The following is a 19958-nucleotide window of genomic DNA, read 5'->3' as shown; positions in this document are numbered from 1 at the left end:
CCCTGCGGGCGTCCGCCCCGAGGTTTGCGGGCTCTGACAGGGGCTGTGGCAGCCCCTGGGGTTGGGGCCCATTCTTTCTGCCATCGCCCCCCCGCCCCAAGTGCTTCCTGACAGCCCACCGTGTGCCTGCGCGGCTGCCTCTAGCCCACTCCCCTCCCCCGGTCACCGACACTGCAGCCCCCCTGGGGAGGGGAGGGCTCCCCACCTCCCCGTGTTGTCCTCTTTGGGCTTTGAGGGGCCCCCTTCTCTGCACCCATGGGTCAGGCATTGCTCAGGGGCCTCAGGGCCTGGACGAGTCTGGGGAGGAGGCCTCCCCCCTTGGTGGGGGCCCCGACCTTACTATGTCCCCGAGGGCGTAGGAAGGACAGGAGGCGAGGGGGGTGGGAGCGAGCGTTTATTGCGGTGGCCCCAGGGCAGTCTGGACAGGCTCCTACAAGTCAGTCTGGGGGGTCCGGGGTGCCTTCAGGGGCCAGGCAAGGGCAGGCGCAGTCGGGGCCGCAGGGCCAGGGCCTCGTCCACCTCCCCGGGGGGCCGCAGGCGGTGCCACTGGGCGATGGGCCGCCGGGCATGGGCCAGCATGTCCGCCCAGTGCTGCAGGGGCTGGCCGGAGGCCCGGGCACCCAGCGCCACCTTGCCCACGGGCTCGGCCCGGAGCCGCGGGCCCCGAGCCCAGACGGCCAGCACCAGGTCCACGCTCTGGTCAGGGGCAGGCAGAGGGGCGGCGGGGGAGGACACAGGCAGCGGTCAGCTTGGCCCTGGAGGAGGGCCAGCCCGCCCGCCCTCCCCTGCGGGCAGCCCACCTGGATCTGGCTGACCGGCACGAGGAAGGTGAAAGCCTCGTTGAAGTACGGGGCGGCCGTGCCCCTCCTGGCAGAGGTCTTCCTCGACTTCCACTTCCTCCGGCCCCGCGCCAGCTGCAGTTTCACGTAGGGCTCTGGGCGGGCGGGAGGAGGAAGGGGTGGGGGCGTCACGGGCCTGACGGCCGAACACGGGGCCCCCTGTGCCTGCGCGGAGGGCGCCGGCCGGCGCTCACCTGCCAGCCCTGGGCTCAGGCCCCGGGCCTCCAGCACCACCACGGTCAGCCGGCCCGCGCTGGGCACGTACCGGAGCGAGACGCACAGCTCCCCCGCCGGCTCAGCCTGCGGGCGGGCGCGGGGGTGAGCTGGGTCTGTGTGCGGGCGCCCCGGGCAGGGCCGGGCTGAAGCCAGGGGGCCGGCGGCCTCACCTCGGTGGCGCCCGGCGGGCCCAGCTGGTGCCAGAGCTCCAGGACGTGCGGCAGGCCCGCGGCGCCCAGCGGCAGGCGGAGCTCGCCCAGGGGCTCGTGCGGCGAGAAACGCCTGAAGTCCAGCACCTGCACCCGCAGCGTGGTTCGGGGCAGCTCCTGCGGCGGGACCTGCGGGCCTGGGGATGAGGGGGGGGGACCCCCGCCACCCCGGCACCCCCCCGCCAACCCCCCCTCCCAGACTCACGGGGAAGCAGCAGGTCTCATCGAACAGCGGGCAGAGTGTGCCGTGGTGCACCTTGGTCTCGTGTGCGCGCCCGGCCGGGGGGGACAGGCTCACGCGGGCGTAGGGGTCTGCCGTGCCGCCGGGGCCCCTGGCCCTGAGGTCCACTGCCTGCTTGAGGCCCACCCTGACCTGGGAGCGGGGTCAGCTCAGCCAGGGTGCCCCTGGTCCGCCCCGCACCCCGCGCCTCTGCACCAGCCCGGGGGCCCTCACCTCCTGGCTCCCGGAGTCGTATTCCAGGGACAGCTGCAGGCGCCCCCACTGCGGGGCTCCCCCCGGGCCGGACTCCCCGCCGTCCACCTCTGGCTGCACCTGGCGGGGGAGGGGCCCCAACCGGTGGTGCCCCCATGCGGCAATGCCAAGCCCTGGGTCGGACCAGACCGCCCACCTCCGGGCGAGGCCACCACCAGGGCTCACGCCCTCAGCTCAGCTCTGAGCCTGGCTGGGACGGACACACTGACCCCGGGTCCCTCTCTGGCACCTCTCCTCTCCTCAAGAACGTGCCCGGACCCCCGCGGTGCTGTCCCAGCCCTCGGGCCCTGACCCTGCCTGCCCGCCTCCCCTTCTCCCCGTGGGCCCCTCCGGGAAGGCCCCTGGCCTCCTCTCCTGGGCGCACCGGCCGCCCGGGGGCTGAGCTCAGCCCTGACCATGCTGAGCTGGCCCGGGCCCCCGAGCCTGGCCCTTGAGCCGCACGGCGGGCCGCTGCTCACCAGGTGGGCGGTGGTGCTGCTCCGGGCACTGCCCAGCCCCACGGCCTCCTGGTCCCCGGGCTTCCTCCTGCGGCGCCGGCGGCGGCAGCAGCACAGGGCGCAGAGGAGGCAGGACACCGCGAGGACGCCGGTGGCGACAGCAACGGCCACGAGTGTCCAGCGGGGCCCTGGGGTGGGCGAGGGGTGGGCCTGAGATGCCCCCGCCGGGCCGAGCCAGCCCCCCGCCCCTCCCAGGCCCCGAACTCACAGGCCGTCCCGTCAACGAGGCCCGGGACCGGCCCGGGTGCGGCCGTGGTGCCCCCCGCAGCTGCAGTCCCCGCTGGGGCCGGGGCGCCGTGGGGCTCTGGGGGGCGCCCCATCTCCCTGCTCTGTTGGCTGAGGGGAGACGGCCGGGGGGGGGCGCGTCACCGGAGGGAATGGCCCCTCAGGCCCCTGCCCGCCACCCCACCCACCCCGCGGCAGCCCGCTGGGGTCCGCCTGGGCTGGGGGCAGCCGGGGCGGCGGCTGTGAGCGGAGCCCAGGGGAGGGAGGCTCTGGGCTTTGGCCGAAGTGCCAGCTTCCCAGCCACGAGCCCACCCGCCGGCCCCTGCGCAGCCCCCGGCCCTGGCCCAGCAGGCCGGCCTGAGCAGCCTGGGCCCTGCATTCACCGGCCTTCCCTGCAGAGCCCCCCACCCGGCACGGCGGGGCCTCCTCCTACAGGAAGCCCCCCTGGTCCCGGTCCCTCTGCCTCGGCCCAGGGCCCTGCTTGGGGGTCGTCACCCGGGGTCCCGTGTCATCCCGCCCCACCCCCCGACCTCAGGCCCTTGTGGTTTCCTTGTCACGCGGGGAAAACGTGCACACACGTGAGCCCCGGCCCCCCAGTGACCTGGGAACACGGCGAAGGGGGCTCGCGGGGCCGGGGCTCTGCTGGGGTCACGGGGCGAACAGGCAGGGGGAGCAGGGGGCCAGGTGCCGGCGTGAGCCGGTCTCGGCAAGCCGGGGCTGCGGGTGCGTTCCTGGCACGGCAGGCGCGGGGCCAGAGCACCTGAAGGGGAGGGAGGGGGGCGGGGGCAGGCAGGCACAGGGTGCAGCTGGGTGCGGCCAGAACATTCCTCACAGACTGACTCAGCAGCCGCCGGCCCCGACCTGCCTACCTGCCACCCTTAGGCGAGGGGGGAGGGAGGAGGGCGGGCCAGCGCAGCGCCTGCCTGGGGCCGAGGGGGCCCAGGGGTGGGGGGAGCGCACCTGGCCAGGCCGGCTCCTCCCTCAGCAGGGGCCCAGGATTCCAAGCTGGGGGGCTGACCCCACGATGGGGCACCCTGTGTCCCCAGCCCCACCGGCGACCGACCCTCTGGTTCGGCCCCTCCTAGCCTCCCTCCCTCCGGGTCGCACCTGCAGCTGAGGGGCTCCTTTCCTCCAGCCCGGGTCTCCCCCTTCCCACCCACAAGAGCCTTGCCACCCTGCTCCCCTCAGGGGGCTCAGCCCAGGCCGCCCCCTCCAGAAATGACCAAGCACCCATCCAGGCCAGAGTCTCCGCCAGCCGGGGGCCGAGCATGCAGGGGGGACAGGCAGGAGCCCCCCGTGGTCCTGAGGGGACCCCCTCCCCACACACACACACGTGATCCTCACTCAGTGCCCCCACCGTGGTGGGCTGGCCCAGGCAGCCCCCCTCCCAGAGCCGACCCAACCCCCGAACATCCAGAGGGAGGTGCCCCGGCCGGCACTGCCACCCTCGGGGGCTGGCTGGCCCCTGCCGGTCAGGGGACAGAGGAGGGCCCCGGCGGAGCCCGGGCTCCGTGTGACGCCCGCCGCCTCCACCTCGAAGGGCTAACTGTTTCTGAGCGGGAGGCCGCACGTGTCCTGCCCGGGGCCCGCGCGAAGCAGAGGGCCGGGGCGGCACCGGGGGCCTGGGGAGGCCTGAGCGCCCCTGCGGGCCCGGCAGGGTCCCTGGCGCAGCTGCCGGAGGCAGGGGGGTGGTGGGCAGAAGCAGAGATGCCCCTGCTCCCCACGGGGAACTCCAAGTCCATCCCCCGTCCGGGGCCACCGGAGCCCGTGCGGAATTAGAGGGCTCCGTCGGATGGAGACTGTCATGGTGGAGAACTCGGGGCCGGCAGGGGTGGGGGCTGAGTCCCCCTCTGTGTGTACACGCGTGTGTGCGGGGCCCCCGTGCGTGCGTGCGGCCTTGGGCCTGTCCCCTGACCTGCTCTCCCCTGGTGCGCTCACCTGGGTCAGCTCAGGGCCAGTGTGCACGCTGAGTCACAGGGGCATGACACAGCGGGTCCGGCCGGATTCCTGACCCAGCCTGGGGACGGTCGTCCCCCCAGGGCCACAGGAGACGCCTGGAAGCTCGCCCCAGAGGGTCACAGGGCCCTCCAGAGAGCAGAGCGGGGCCTGGGGAGGCCTGGGGAGGCCCTGGGAGGCCGAGGGTCCCTCTGGACCACAAGGTCTGCACGGTGGTCAAGGTTCGGGGATGTGGTGCCACCAGGTGGCGCTGTCTGCAGCACGAGATCCTGCAGCCCGCGGGTCCTGCCTCCTGGCCCGGGGCTTGGGGGGAAGTACACAGGGGCCGAGGGGAAGGTGGACCCCATGGGGTGACCCTCACAGGCCCCGGGAGGTCCGCTGGGGTCTCCTCCTCCTCCTCCTCGCCCTCCCTAGTGCGTGCGAGGTGGGGCCCTTCCTGCCCACCGCCCAGCAGGCCGGAAGGCCTTCCTGTGCTCCAGCTGGGGCTGCCCGGTCTTCGGTGGCCTGGCTGCAGAAGTCCCTCCCCCGCCAGATGCCCACGCCGAGTTCCCCAGCAAAGGGAGGGAGACGGCCTCCGTCCAGAGTGCAGTCCCCCTCTACCCCCCACCCTGTAGCCAGCCCCCACCCCGGGGTCCCTGCAGCCAGTCTGCAGGCGCAGCCCTGCACCCTCCTTCCGGGCGGCCCGGCGGCCCCTGCTGCACCACGCCAGAGCTGCCCCTCCCCACCCCCGTCCCCTGCACCTTCCAGGGCTGCCCGAGCTGCCCTTCCTCCGGGAAGCCCACTCTGGTCGCCCCTGGCCCTTCCTTGGGCCTGCCCTGAACTCCGCCGGCCTGGATCCCACCCCGTGTCCCCTCCCAGGCCCGAGTCCCAGCTTCCCCAGCTTGGGGGGGCAGCCGGCTGCCCTCCTGGGGACTTCCCTGTGAGCCCGGCCCGGCCCCCAGCACCGCCACGCTCACTAACCCTCTGTCTCCGGCCCGCCTGGGATCCTTTGGGCTCCAGTGGGAGCAAGTTTCCGTGGGCCTTCCCTGGGAGGGGAGGGTTGCCCCAAACGCTGGGTGGCAGCCCCCCAGAGGCGGTGCGTCCTCACCTGGCGCTGACCCCGTGGCCCGCCCGGCTGGCAGGCCTTACCCGGGCACGGCGGGCACGGCTCGGAGGCGGTGGCCAGAGCCGGGCGTTCTCTGCCTCTCCCCACAAGAGAGCCTCCTTGGTGGGTGACAGGGCGTGGGAGGCAGGGCCACGGGCAGCCCCACCTCAGGGCCGCCGGAGCTGCCGGCCCTCAGGAGCCAGGAACTCCCCGGGGAGGGGGGGCCTCCTGAGCCCCAGGCGCCAGGCCTCTGGGCAACCCCCACCCCCTGTCCTCCCAGAGGGCTGGACAGAGTGGGCGGCCGCCCACCCGGGCTGACCCTCGGCCGGGGCAGCTCGAGGAGGTCAGCCTCGGAGGGGCTTTGGGTTTGAGAAAGCTGTGTCCTTCGAGGAGGGCCCTGAGTCAGGAGGACGTGGGGATCGGAAGGACGGTGGCTTCCTGGGGCCGCCGGCACTGGGCACTGGAGGCCTGGGGCCGGCGAGGGGAGCGGGGGTGCCGCGGGCCGAGTCTGCCCAGCGTGTTCGGGGCAGCGCCGGGGTCCGCACTGACTCCAGGCCAAGACCCGGCCCGGCTGCCGCCCAGGACGCCGGAGCCCAGAGAACCTTCCTGGGGTTTCTCCACCTGTGCCCCAGCCTCCGGCTGAGCCGGGGTCCAGGCCACCTTGCTCCCGGGGGCGTCAGCGGGCCCAGCAGGACCTGTGCTCTGAGCCCCGGCCCTCGGCTCTGGCCAGTTTATCTGGGCCAGTCCCTCTGGGGCAGGTCCCTGGGCCCAGCGCCGAGGGCCCCCCCTTCCCCGGGCCGGGTGTCTCCAGGAAGCCATGATGGGCCGGTGGCCAGACCTGGGCTGGTTAACGTTTAACGGGAGGCCTGTCCCCCCCAGGGCCGTCCAGAGGGCTGGTCGGGCAGGACTTCCCTCTGCCCGGGCTCCGAGGCTGCTCAGTGGACACAGCCGGTGGGACGCGTGTGCACGCGTGTGTGCCTGTGCCAGTCACGAGAGGCCCCGGGCACGCGGCCCACGGGGTGCCTCCGCGGTCGCCCCGGCGATGTGCGGTTTGGAAGAAGCTCCAACGGCAGAGGGCCCAGGCGCCGCCGGCACAGGTCCGAGCAGGGGACCTGCAGACACGCCACGGGCAACGCCCTGCTCTCGGGGAACGGGGCGGCCCCGGAGGGTGGCCCAAAGCCAGCCACCCCCACCCCCGAGGGGCCCTGGGGTGCAGCCAGTCACGAGTGCTCCGTAGGCGTCACCCCACCCTCTTCAGGCCTCCCCAAGAGGCGGGCACCCCCGGGACCAGACGGCGGCTGAGGTCCCAGAGCAGGAGGGGGAACCGCACAGAGCCGGGCTGGGGGCCCTGGGCAGCCTGGCAGCCGGCGCCTCCCTGAGACCCCGCGGGTGGGTGGGGCTCCTGCTCGGCGTCCCCTGGGGTGGCCCGGGCAGGGGGGGACCGGGGGGGGGATGTTTGAGGTTGGCACTCACGGCAGATGCTGGTGGAGGGAGCTGGGAGCTGCCGGCACCTGGCCCCCGCCGACCCCAGCTCCCGCACCCCGTTCCTGCGGGCCCGGGACAGCTGAGCACGGGGTGCTGGGCTCCCCGCCGTCCGCTGGGGATTGGGGAGCCCCGGGCCCGTTTGCCGGCTCCCAGCCTGTGGGTGCCCGGGCTCCTCCGATCAGACCGCCCATGCCGTCTTCGCCCGGGAGCCTGCGCCCCCACCTCCCGGGCGTCAGTGCCGCAGGGCTGGTTTCGGGGCGCCATGCACCCCCTTTTCAGTCTGCGTGCGTTTCTCTGTGAGTCTGGGCTTCTGGGGGACGTGAACCTCGTTCTTCGGAGTTTCCGGGTGAACTGTAACCCATTCGCCTGGGAATCGAGGGGACGTACCCCACCGTCCGACGGCTTGTGTTGTGTGTGTGTGTGTGTGTGTGTGACCCACCCACCGCACGGGGGGGCTCCGGCCTCCGTGTCAGATACCCGAGGACCCCACGACAGGCCCTGGGTCCCTCCTGGGGCTGCCTGCACGGCGCCCCCCACTGCACCTCCAAGGGCCCCTGGGACTCTGGGGCCTGGCTCCCCTGCAGCTCTGGGCGGGCTGCGTTCACCCAGGCACCCCGAGATCCAGAGCACCTTTCACCGCTCCTGTGACTGCCCCGGGGACACTGCTGACCCCCAAGCTCCCGTGCGGCCTCCATCCTCCGCACCCACGGCCTGGGCCCTGGGGTTCTGCTCCCGGTCACCCGGAGGCCTAGACAGCCCGCACCCCTTGCTGGGCCCCTCGGTGCCCAAGTCCCCCACTGGCACGTCTTGCTCGGCTGGCGTGCCGGGCCAGGCCAGCGGCCGCGGCCTGCGGTTCGGGCGCCCTGCCCCGCCCGCCCTCTTTGCCTGTGTGGGTCCCATTCATTCCTGCCGCGGGCTCTCTGTGCTACTCCTGTGCACGCCCACCCCGCCGCCCAGGTGCCGCGGACGCCATGCCTGCGTCTCCGAAGGGGGGTCCCCTCCCCAGACGCGTCTGGGGCCTGCACCCCACTAGTGTGAGTGTGGGGGCCTGCACCCCATTTCAGGGTGTCTCCCGAAGAGCTGAGCCCTGACTATCTTGGGGCTCTGGGTCCCAAACCCTGTTCCCTCGAGAGCTGGGGTGGACCCCTGGCATCCGGTCCTCCCAGCCTTTCTCAGCCCTGACGCTGGAGGCTGTCCCACCGCGAAGCTGGGGGCCTGGGGCCCCCCTTCTCTGGGCCCCGGACTCCGAGTGAGCGTGTGGGCGCCTGGGCCCCGGGCCACCTCCACTGGTGCCGCTGGCACCGCTGGCAGCCACCTCCTTGGACCTGCAGGCATCCGGGTGGCTCTGCACAGCCCTGCACCCTGCTGGGCTCGGGGCCAGCACCCCGCCCTCGTTGCCCTGAGCAGACGGGGTGGTGGGAGGGGTGCCTGTCCCCCTGAACCTCTGGGTCCCCATCGTCCGGGGCTCAGGCTCTGGACCCCGCGGCCCCGGGCCCCACAGCTCCGGGCACGTCTCCTGAGGGCTGGGGGGCAGCTGTGCCCGCTCCCCTGCACGTCTCAGCAGCACGGACGGCAGCCGCTGGCCTGTCTCCGGGGCCTCGGGGGCCCTCCCCGACCACCCGAGTGTCGGGGTCCCCCCCCACCTGTGTCGTTCAAGCCCTTTGTTCTCCCGTGGCCTAAAACCCCCTCCTTGGGGTCTTGGGTGGTGTTGCCCCCCCCCACCCACCGCCTGCCTCCCAGGCCGGCCCACGTGCAGGTCTCGGGCCCCCGAGGGCCAACTCCAAGTCCCGTGTGTTTCCGGCCCCGTCACGGGCGGCCTGGCCTGCGGGAGCCAGCTCTGTGCCACCCTTGCGCCCCTCCCCCGGGGGCCCGGAGCCTCCACGGGCCCTGCGGCACCCGAGGGATCCGAACCCCTCAGGCAAGGGCCCCAGGGCCCCGTCCGTGGCACGGAGAGCTGACCCCCGCGCCCCACGGGGCCGAGTCCTGTGCGACACGCCCTCCGACCACAGGCGTCCAGAGCCTCCCCCGGCCCCGGGTTCTGGACTTGGCCCCCCACTCCTGAGCGCCCGGATCACACCCCGCCTGCGCTTCACGAGGTGCTCTGCGCCCCTCCCGCCGGGGACTCGGCAGCGTGGACCCTCAGCGGCCGGGCCCACGCCTCACGCTGGCCCCCGTCCAGGCCTGGGGCCCCCGGCGGCCCCATCCGAGTCCCGCCGGCCTGTGGGAGCCCATTCACCCGGTGCCCACGTCTCCCCGCCTGGCTCGTGCGTGACTCTGGGCGGCCGTGCCCCTGCCCCTGACCCCCCGCCCCCCCGTGCCCCCGTCTCAGAGACAGTCAGTGCTCTGTCGCTCCGCTCCGGGAACGGCTCGCCGCAGCAGGCACATTCCGGGGTTTGGCGGCGGCCCAAGGCAAACCCGGTTTACGGGTGTGGCGGCAAGCAGGGGCAGGGCGGGAAGGGCAGGGAGGGGAGCCAGGGACCCTCGGGCTGGGGACGCGCCGCGATCAAAGCCTTCCTGGAGGAGCGCACGTCCCGGACGGGCTGCCCGCGGGTCTGGGGCCGCCTCCTGCGCACGGCGGACCCTCCACCCGCTTCCCCCCCCCCCCCCGCACGCGTCAGCCTGGGGCACGCCCCACGTCCCAAGCTGGGGGTGGGGGCAGAGGCGGGCGGCGGCGGGGGGTCCCACCTCGGGGGGCACGGACCCCTGCAACCACCCAGGGCCCAGGCCTCCAGAGGGCTCCGGCGGGTCCCCCGGGGCCCAGGACCGTGTTCTCTGTGTGGCATCGGAGAAGCCTGTCCCGGGTTCCCTGCTCCTGGGCCCCTGGAGGCCCGGGTGGTCCCGCGGGTTCGAGGCCCCCTGGCCGACCTCGCTCTCGGTGGGCCCGGGGACCCCTGAGTCCCGGCCCTGCCCGGCCCTGCCCGGCCCTGCTCACTCAGAGCTCAGCGCCTTGCCACCACTTCAGCTCCCCCCGGCCCCAGTGGCCCTGCCCCTCCCCAGGCCCCCCAGGTCCGTGGCAGCTGCACGGGGGCCCCTCTGCAACAGGCGTGAGGGCGTGGGGGGGGCGGCCGAGGTGCTCCCGCCCCTTGTCAGCCAGCAGACAAGGGGGCCTGGGCCACCAGGCTGGCTCTGTGGGCTAACAGGGAGGGTGGCCCGTTTCTCGGTCACCTCGGGGGTTTCTGGGTTGCTGGGGGCCCGTCCGGTGGGGACAGTGGGTGGGGGCCCTGAGCAAGCATCGTGGGACACGGACACACACACACACGGAGGCAGCAGCGAACAGGGCCCCCCCAGGCCCTCATCTGACCAGAGCGTCCCTGCCGCTCCGGTGAGGTCTCTGCGGCTCCCAGCCCTCCCTCGGGGCTGGACACTGGCTGGGCCGCCGCTCTGTCTTGCTGGTGGCCTGCACGTGACCGTGTTGAGCGCTGGGTAGTGCAGGATCTGTCCCCACATGTACCCTCTCGTGGGCCTTTCTCGAGCTCCCCAGGGGCCATCCCCAGGGCGGCCAGGGCCCTGAGATGAGGGGCCAGTCCCCGTGCGCACGCCTGGGCCTAGGAGGCTGGGGCAGCAGGGCCGGGGCCCAGGTGACCAAGGCCAGGCCAAGATCAGCAGGGTTCCGGGCTCCCCCTGCTGTCCGCTGGCTGCTGCTGGCAGGGGCCTGACCTTGTTCCACTGACCCCTGAAGCCCCCCAACCCACCCCGCCCCACCCCTGGGCCCTGGCAGGCGTCTGGGTGCCCCCCAGGCCCCTCCTGCAGACGGGAGCCCCCGGACGGTGCCGAGCGACGTGTCTCGGGTGGGACAGGGCAACAGGGGGCCCCGCTGGTGCAGGGAACACGACCGGCCGTGGCATTCTCTGCGAACTTGGAGGAGTGCGGCTCACCCCCAGCGAAGGGCTGGGAATGCCCATCACAGGGCAAGGTTTCCTGCGGGGGTGGGGGCGGGGGTGGGGACGGGTGCGGGGGAGACCCTCGGGGCTACAGGGCAGCCGGAGCCCCCGGGCCCCTCACGGTTCTGCTGAGAGTTTGTGACCCGGGGCAGCTTGTCTCGGGGACAGTGGCAGCCGGGGCCTCTGCCCTCCACGTGGCCCGTGACCCCAGGAACACCTGACAGGTGCAGGGGCTCGACACAGACACCCGGACTCGGGGCCCTGGGGCGAGGGGCGAGAGCGAGCCCACACCGGTGGCCGTGGGAACGGGGCAGCCCCCTGTCCGGGAGCCACACTTCCTGCTGGGGCCACGTGGCGGGCACCACCACCGTGGCTGGCCTGTGCGCTCCCCCCTCCGCAGGGGCTGCAGCGGGCTCGTGGTGGGCGGGGTCAGTGAAGGCCACGTCCTGGGTCAAAGGTGGCTCCAGCCTCCTGCTTTCTCGGGGGCCGACCTGGATGCACTTGGGGTCTGCTCGCATCCCGTCTGGCCCCCTCCGGTGCAGAGCCCTGACCACGCTGGGGGTTCAGGCCTGGCCTGTGGGCAGAGCAGCTCATGGGGGCCAGTCCCCGTGTCCCCGACCCACGCCGTCCCCTCCAGGATCAGGGGCTCTGCACATCCTCCGCCTTGTCTCTTGTGGGGCCTTGGGCTGGTCGGCGGCACCCTCGGATCTGCTGCCTGATCGTTGGGCCTCTGCCTGCTGCCCCCAGCGCCCCACCCCAGGGCAGGGGACCTCCAGGGGCCCCGGCCTCGGAATTCGGGGGGTCCCTGCCGCCAGCTGGGCTGACCTGTGTGCCCTGCAGCATCCGGCCACAGGCGCCCCACTTTGGGTGACAGAGAGCTCCTGGGAGAAGTGTGTGGTGGGGGGCACCTACAGGGGGGCCGCAGGCCAGGGCCAGCAGCGTCCTTGGGCACAGCCCCCCAGGCTGGCTCAGGCCGTCCTCCCCCCCAGGCTGGCTCAGCCCGTCCCCCTGGGGCCCAGCCTCTGCTGCAGCTGCCGCGGCTGCGGGACGCAGGCTCCGGGAGCCCCGCGCCAGCGCCTGGGGGATGCACGTCTGCGGGCAGCTCCTCGTCGTCTCAGTGGGGAGCCCGCCCCCCTTGGCCGCCAGGCCTCTGCTGAGGGGCCCACCAGGTCAGCGTGGAGAGGACTCCCAGCCTGGGTGTCTCAGGCCGCACGGGACCCTGTGTCTCCACTCGGGGGGTCTCGTTGGGCCTCAGCGGCGTGAGGTGGGCGCGCTGGGCGACACAGCTTCGGGGTGGACGTGTGGCTCTCCTGGCGTGAGGCCACGTATGGGGCTTCAGCGGCCTGGCGCCCTCCGCCAGGCCAGGGCCCGGCAAACCACAGCCGCCGTGGGCGACACCCGGCCCGCCCCACTCGTGTCAATGAAGCTTTACTGGTAGCGGCCCTGCTGCATCCAAGCCTCTTCCCGGCCCAGGGGCCGGACTCTCGGGCCACCTCCCCCGGCAACTTCCTGCCCTAATTCCCAGAACTGTGGGAACACAGGTGTCACTCACGTCCATGCTCGTGCGACGTGACTTGAACCCAATCGGCCCTGGCTCAGTGGGCTGAGCTCCGGCCTGAGAACCAAAGGGTCGCCGGTTCGATTCCCCATCAGGCCTGGATTGCAGGCCAGGTCCCCAGCAGGGGGCACTCGAGAGGCAACCACACACTGGTGTTTCTCTTCCTCTCTGTCTCCCTCCCTTCCCCTCTCTGAAAATAAATAAATAAAATCTTTAAAGCCTAGGCAGGCAGGTGGCCGACTCCAGTCATGGGAGACTTTGAGAGCTGGTGCAGATGAGCACACTCTGAGGGGACAGTGTGAGCGGGCTTGGGGGACGCCTCCCCACCGCCCCCAGGGAGGGGCCGGGGCTGCGGCGGGGTGGGGGGGGTGCGGGGGGCCACCCAGAACGGCCACCGTCCGGCTCTCACGGGGACACGTGCCCTGGCTGGGGTTCCCCACCCCAGCACGACCGGCACTGGGGGCCGTGTACCCGTGTCCCACACGGGGTGACGCGCTGGCACAAACTGTCACTCTCTCTCCAGTCGGGGGATCAGCAGCCAGGCACAGGCTGGCTGGTTCTCTGCAGCCCAGGCCTCCGCGTCCCGGCGAGCTCTCCTGGAGCCCGGATGGGGCAGGGGGGCTCACTCAGGCTGTGGGCCAAGGTCAGCTGCTCGCGGTTGTAGGACGGGGGTCCTCACCCCCCACCCCACAGGCCACCACGGTCCCAGTCACAGGAGCCTCTCCGTACATGGCAGCCGCTTCTTCATGGCCAGAGGAGAGCGAGGCTCCGGTGTCTTCCACGACTTGAGCTCATCCCAGGAGACGTCCCGGCCCTGTGGCAGGAGGCAGGGCAGGGGCACCCCACTCTGGAGGGCAGGGGGCTCCCCACAGGGGTGACCGGTGGGAGGGGAGACCCCAGGAGACGTTCCGGCCCTGTGGCAGGAGGCAGGGCAGGGGTGCCCCACTCTGGAGGGCAGGGGGTTCTCCACAGGCGTGACTGGCGGGAGAGGAGACCCCAGGAGACGTCCCGGCCCTGTGGCAGGAGGCAGGGCAGGGGCACCCCACTCTGAAGGGCAGGGGGCTCCCCACAGGGGTGACCGGCGGGAGGGGAGACCCTGGGGCATCACACTTTCGGGGCCGTGCCCTGCACCTCAGGACCTTGATCTGCACCGACCCCCCCTGCCTGCCTCCCTACCCCCAGGTCACAGTCATCAGAAATGTCCCCAGAGGTCGTTGCCTGTCCCCTGGGGACAGAATCACACCCCCCAACCCCCCCCCCCGTCCCCGAGAACTGCTGTCCTAGAGACGTTCTTTCTTCCACCCAAGGTCACACAACAGCAGCCCGCCAAACCCGGCCTCCCCTCAGCAGCTATTTGTGAGGCGTCCCCACGCGCATCCGCGCTCGCCGCAGCCCAGGCCGGGGACAAGGGAAGTGCTGACTGTCCTGATGTATATATATATCTCTCCCGCTGCATCCGTCTCCCGGGCACAGGCGTCTAGGCGCGCTTCCTGGGTGGGGGCCTGGCCTGCCGCTGCCTGACGGCCACCCTGCGAGGCGTTACTGTGCGTGTCTGAGGGTCAGGCGCCCCGGCGTGGCTCGGCCCAGGCCTCCCAGGCCGAGGTCAGGGGGCTTTCTGCTTCCCCGAGGCCGGCAACGGAGAGCCAGCGTCTGCCTCCCCCGGTCTCTAAGGCCCGGCGAGGCCCCGGGCCCCTGTGGGAGGACCCACCTGAAGGTCAAGTCCAGCAGGCAGCCCCTCCCGGACTAGGTCAAGGTGCGCTGACGCGCGACCTCGGCTGCCCCTGTGCATGACCTTCACCTCTGTCCCGGTCTGTCAGTGCGGAGCGCGCCACCGGGGCCACCCCGCCCACCGGGAGGACGATGACTGTGTCGTGGGTCACTCTCTGGGGGCCACGGGGGGCGTCTCTGCCCCCACGGGAACACGTTCGAGCCCACGTGTGTGGGCAGTTGGCGTGACCCCGAGTCTCGGTGGTTTCTGGGCGTTCAGACGGGACCAGAGGCTCCCGCTCCCTCCCTGTGGGTCGTGTGCCCACTCAGGGACCAGCTGCTGCTCCAGGGACCCGGCTTCCTGTGAGAGGGACGGTGCTGGGTGCCCGGGGCTGCCCGTTGGGTCCTCACCCCAGTCCTTATCAGAGCACAGAACGAGGGAGCTTGTATTTTCCCAAACTTTTATTTTTTCAGAGAGAGGGGAAGGGAGGGAGAAAGAGAAGGAGAGAAATATCAATGTGTGGTTGCTTCTCTCACGCACCCTCTACTGGGGACCCGGCCCATAACCCAGGCATGTGCCCTGATGGGGAATCGAACTGGCGACCCTTTGGTTCACAGGCCTCGATCCACTGAGCCACACCAGCCAGGGCTCCCAACTTTTATTGTGGCAAAACACATGTCACAGAATGGGCCGTCCCAGCCGTCCGAGGACACAGCCCAGCCGCACGAGGTGCACTCACACCGCTGTGCGGCCGCCACTCCGTCGTCTCCAGGACTTTCTTCTGCCCCAAACGACACTCCGTCCCCACTCCAAACCCACTCCCCGCCCCGCCCCCAGCCCTGGCCCCACCGTCCTACCTGCCGTCTCCGCGGCTCTGACCCCTCCGGGGGCCTCCTGCGAGGGCATCACGCCGTGTCTGCCCGTCCGTGTCTGGCTTAGGAAACACATCATGTACACATGTGTGCTGTGCAGTGTTACATGCAGTGCTACATGCCGCCCTGGCGTGAGCACAGCCTGTCCCAGAGCCGCACTCTTTCCGCCTCCCATTGCGGGGGCTCCCTGACTCGGCCTCCGGAAACTCCGTTTCCCGACAGATGGCTGAGAGTCCGAGGCCCCCGATTAGCGTGAGTTACGTGCAGAGTTAGGGTGCCCTCCCCCGCCGCAGCCCTCTGTTCCCCGGGGTTTCCTCCTTCACCCCGAATTCCATCCTTTGACACCGGGGGGGCACCCAGGTTTGCACTCTCTGCTCGGATGCAGCTGCCCTGCCCAGCACCGACCGGAGGGCCCTCAGGACCCTCCAACCCCCCCACACCTGCCGCCGCGGTGTTTGCCCTGGCGATGAACCCCACCCTGCTCTGCCCGGCTGTGATCGCTCCCAGGTTCCTCTGGAGACTTTTAAGAAATGTGTTGTTCAGGCCCTGGCTGGTGTGGCTCAGTGGACTGAGCACTGGCCTGTGAACCAAAGGGTCACCAGTTCGATTCCCCGTCAGGACACACGCCTGGGTTTCGGGCCAGGTCCCCAGCAGGGGGCGCTGGAGAGGCAACCACACACTGATGTTTCTCTCCCTCCCTTTCTCCCTCCCATCCCTCTCTAAAAATAAATACATAAAATCTTTTTAAAAAATGTGTTGTTCAGAGTTCGTATCGCTTTCACCGGCGGGCTAGTCTGACCGCGGCTCCTTGCAACTGTCCCCAGCACCCGACAGTGACAGAGGGTCCCCTCAGGCTCGCTGCTGCTGGGACAACCGACTCCACGAAAGTCCTCGAGCCTGTAAACTCAGTGACTCTGTGCGTCGGCCGCCCTGCACGGGAGAAAATCGCAGCGGCAGGCCCCCTGTCTGCACCGAGGGGGCTCCCGGGGGGTGCTCGAGCCCCAGTGAGCACCAGGGGTCCCCACCCTCAGGTCACACATCGCTCTGACTTTGCTGGTGTGAGGTCGGGTGACGGGGGTCTCCAGGGGCCCGGCCGCCCCCTCCCCTGCGAGACCCTTCCCCCACAGGTCCGCTGCTCTGGTCGGCTTCTCCTTCTGTGCGCGCGACTTCGGGAGCTCCTCGTGGTTCCTCGAGGTTAGGGAAGTGGGCCGTCTTCTGGGGCTGTTACTCATCCAGGGATTGTCCGTGGCCTTTTGACTTGGGCTGCCCAGCCTTCGAGGTTTCTGGCCTCTGCCGGTCGCGAGTGTCCCACTCGGGAAGGGCCACCCGCCCCGAAATGCCCCCACAACGTGATTCATGAACAGAATCACGAATACAGCCACGACGGTGAGTCACGGGGGCGGGGCCACGTCGCCGCCGCCGCTCCAGGAGGCGGCTCGGTGCAAGCCCACGTGACGGCGGAGGGCGGGGCCACTGCGGGGGCGGGGCCTGCCCACGGTCACGGCGGGGAGCGCCAGATCGAGCCCTGGCCTCTGGCCCCGGGGCCTCACTCCCACCGGCCTGCCGCCCTGCCAGTCGCCCTCAGCCGCGTCCCACTTCCGACGGTTCCGTCCCCGATCTATCCGCAACAGTTTTGTGGGGGGCGGGGCGTCAGAGGACCCGCCTGCCCCCTGCCGTGAAACGGTGGCCCACCGCCTTCCTCGGCCCCCCACCCCCGCCCCGAGGAAGGCCTCTCGCTCTCAGCCCCTGCCCTCCTCGGTCCCCAGGGAACCGAGTTCCTGAAGCCCCGCCCACAAAGGGAGGGGCGCAGTGCCGGCCCCACCCCCTGCTGTGGGACACGCCCGTGCACCTGCCACCTGCCGTCCCGTGTCAGGGGCGAAGGCGGTCTCTCTGTGGCGCCGCTGCGGGTCCCTCTCGGACCCAGAGGCAGGAACGCGGCTCCGTCGTTCACCCTAGAGCCGCAGCCTCACCCTGCCGCCTTCTGGGGAAGTGAAAGTGGGAAGAGCAGGTCTGGGAGACGGCCCCTCCCCCCGCAGGACCCCAGCAGCTCCCGAGACGTGTGACCGGCCGTGGGCCACGCGGACGGCCGCCCTCCGACGGGGCCCTCTGCCCTGGGGCGGCAGAGGTCACCTTCTCCGCGAGGCCCCGGGAGGCAGCCACCGAGAGAGACCACGTTCAGGGCCGTGACTTGGTCTTAAGAAACGCACAAGGGCTCACATCATGCAAACGCAGGCCACGGTGGAATTCAATGATGAAATCAGAAAGAAGAACAATCGCCGGAAAACCTCCAAACGTCTGTGTGGCGGGCAGGGCACTGAGACGGCCTCGTGACAGCGGCCCCCCCTCATCTGCCACCGTTGGGCCTCCCGTAACCCCAGCCCCTCCTCCCCTCATTCTGCTTCGCAACACAAACTGCAGAAGGGCGGCCACTCTCTGGAGCGTTTGCTTAATCCGCCGAGATGCAGCAAGCACATGAAAACTCTTGCAGGGTTGGCCGTCCCTTTCCCCCACAGGACGGGGCTGCCGGGTCGGACCCGAACAGGGTGAGGGGCACCGAGTCACTGTGGCTCAAAGGCTACACGGGGGGGCAGCGCTCATGCAGCAGAGAAACACAGTAACACACGAGCCTCTCACAAGGAAAAATCTGAAGACGTGTGGACGCGAATAAAGATGAAAGCGCCGCATAAAAACACGCTGGAGTTTGCTTACGTTAGAAATAAAGAAAACGCCCAAATCGGTGACCTCAGCGTCCACCTCAGGAAATCAGAAGAAAAAGAAAAGCAAATGAAACCTAACGTAGGGGGGAGACAGGAAGCGAAAACCTTCGGAGAAGAAACCTCTGAGATGAGAAACAGAAAGTCAATGAAAGCAAAGCGTTTTTGGTTTTTTTTTGGAGCAGCTAAAAAAAAAAAATATCCAGTGAATCTCTCTCTAGTCCGGTCGATTCAGAAAACGAGAGAAGACACGGAGTATCACAACGCACCCTACAGGGAAGACGACTCATCAGGGGACGCAACAACAGGCCGCTTCATGCCGCTGTTCCGGTCCCGAGACGGGGGCACGGCCCCGGCCCGGCCAGGCGGGGCGGTCGGCGGCGGCGTGGTCCTGACACGCTGGGGTGGCAGCTCCGGTTGCCGGTCAGGGCCGCACGGGACTCGACCAAGGATGCGTGCCTGTGTCGTGAAACGACAAATCGACGCCCCTCTCTCTCCCCCCCCCAAAAAAAAAGCATTAAAAAAAAAAACAACAAAGATGAGCCCTGGCTGGCATAGCTCAGTGGATTGAGCACAAGCTGCGAACCAAAATATCACAGGTTCGATTCCCAGTGAGGGCACCTGTTAAAAAAAACAAAAACAAAGATGGAATGAACCGCCGGCCAGCGCCCCCCGGAGACACAGAAGCCGAACATCCCCACAGCCACCAAGGAGGCCACCACTGCGACCTAACGCTGTTGAAGAGACACGTGTCACCTGAGTAAGTTAGAAGATCTGATCGGCCGTCTTTACCGACTATGGAGGGGCGTCGGCCGGCCGGAGGGGACTGTTTCGGGGAGGACGCCGCCCCTTCGGGCGGACCACCCGGTGTGGGCACTGTTTTCACTGCGTTGCAGAGAGAGAGGCAGGGAGAGAACCGTGGACACGAGGTGGGCCTGGACTGGCTGCCTCCCGCGCACGCCCAGAGCATCGGGCCTGGGGGGGTCGCCAGCGCCGGGGATCGAACCGGCAACCTTTCAGCTCCAGGACGAGGATCCAGCCCAGGGGGCCACAGCGGCCAGGGCCTGAGGCCCTGGTTCTTCTGAACAAAACCTCCCTCAGAGAAGAGGCCGGGGCCGAGGTCTTCCCGGCTGGGCCCTCCCCAGCGGACGCCGGAGGAAGGAAGAGCCCGCAGAAGCCCCGCCCACCGGGGGCTGGACGGCGGGAGGCAGCCCCGCCCCTCGCGCGGCCCGGCCGGCAGCCAGGCAGAGACGCGAGGACGAGGGAAACCGCAGACGAGACCCGAGGTTGGCAACCCGGACCCGGGACAGATCGCAGGGACGCCGCACCCCGGCCCCACGGGGCTGTCCCGTCTTCAGAAGCGCAGGAAAAGCAGCTCCCACAATCCAACGCTTATTCCTGATTTTTAAAAAAAGTAATCCACCCCTGGCTGGCGTGGCTCCGTGGATTGAGCGCGGGCTGGGAACCAAAGCGTCACAGGTTCGATTCCCAGTTGGGGCACATGCCTGGGTGGCAGGCCACGGCCCCCAGCAACCACACATTGATGTTTCTCTCTCTCTCTCTCTTTCTCTCTCCCTTCCCTTTCTAAAAACAAATAAATAAAATCTTTAAAAAAATAATCCTCTTGGAAAACAGAACGACGGGATTTCCACAACCTGATGGGCGGCACCAATGGACCACGACCAGCTGACCACCCACTCCCCCAATGGAGAGGACCGAGGCTTCCCCCTACGGCCGGGAACCCGGCGCGCACCCCACCCCCCCCACCCCACCCCCGCTCTGTCCCACGTGGCCGGTGGGCTCAGCGGTCAGGGAGAGGCGGGAAGGTGCGCTCGGGTCTGGGAGGGGCGAGACGCGGCCGCCCGGGGAGAAGCCCACCCAACGAGTGACTTCGAGGAAACGCCGTGTGAGTGCAGCCAGCGGTGTCCCCGCAGGCATTCCAACCCCTGGGGACAGGGGTGTGCGTGCAGCACGTCACCGAGCCCATCCGGTCGGGAAAGGGGTTTGCAGCAGCCGAGGACACGGGGGCTCTTTGTGAGGAGTGGTGCCGAACGGGGGTCCCAGGCAAGCTCGGGCTCCAAGACCTGCCTCCCTCCCCCCGACGTGGCTCGCAGGGGAAGGGTGATCTGGGGAGAAAGTCATTCATCACGAGAGGGTCGGGGTCGTGGTCTCCACTGGTCGGTCGGGGCGAGGCCGGGGGCCCAGGCCCGGTCCCGGTGTC

At 70.2% G+C, this 19958-nt stretch overlaps 1 protein-coding gene across 3 annotated transcripts; it reads right to left on the bottom strand.

Annotated features, from left to right (window-relative positions):
* Window positions 1–377: 377 nt before the first annotated feature.
* Window positions 378–6217, bottom strand: SYT8 (synaptotagmin 8). Of its 3 annotated transcripts, none has more exons than XM_045821049.1 (9): window positions 5396–6217; window positions 2463–2590; window positions 2216–2382; window positions 1719–1811; window positions 1470–1637; window positions 1226–1393; window positions 1034–1139; window positions 801–934; window positions 378–696 (listed from the first exon to the last, which is right to left on the bottom strand). In XM_045821049.1, exons 2-9 carry the CDS (start codon window positions 2572–2574, stop codon window positions 463–465), a joined length of 1182 nt encoding a protein of 393 aa, XP_045677005.1. In that variant the 5' UTR covers window positions 2575–2590; window positions 5396–6217; the 3' UTR covers window positions 378–462. The 3 variants fall into 3 exon arrangements, with proteins under 3 accessions (XP_045677005.1, XP_045677003.1, XP_045677004.1); XM_045821047.1 differs by having other exon boundaries at window positions 1719–1817; window positions 5396–6215; XM_045821048.1 differs by having other exon boundaries at window positions 1719–1817; window positions 5523–6215.
* Between the last annotated feature and the right edge of the window lie 13741 nt (window positions 6218–19958).

The sequence above is a fragment of the Phyllostomus hastatus genome, unplaced genomic scaffold (assembly GCF_019186645.2).
Source record: "Phyllostomus hastatus isolate PE091 unplaced genomic scaffold, TTU_PhHast_1.1 phas_scaffold_443, whole genome shotgun sequence".
NCBI classification, from domain to species: Eukaryota; Metazoa; Chordata; class Mammalia; order Chiroptera; family Phyllostomidae; genus Phyllostomus; species Phyllostomus hastatus.
Note: the sequence above shows the minus strand (reverse complement) of the source record. Positions and strands in the feature narration are given on the sequence as shown.

Bases quoted from the DNA above. Each gene is read 5' to 3' on its own strand.
- SYT8 (XM_045821047.1), bottom strand. From the start codon at position 2,574: ATGGGGCGCCCCCCAGAGCCCCACGGCGCCCCGGCCCCAGCGGGGACT. The intron at 2,383-2,462 runs GTGAGTTCGGGG...CGCCCACCCCAG, and splicing joins CCTCGTTGACGGGACGGCCT to GGCCCCGCTGGACACTCGTG. The intron at 935-1,033 runs GTGAGCGCCGGC...CCGCCCGCCCAG, and splicing joins CCTGAGCCCAGGGCTGGCAG to AGCCCTACGTGAAACTGCAG.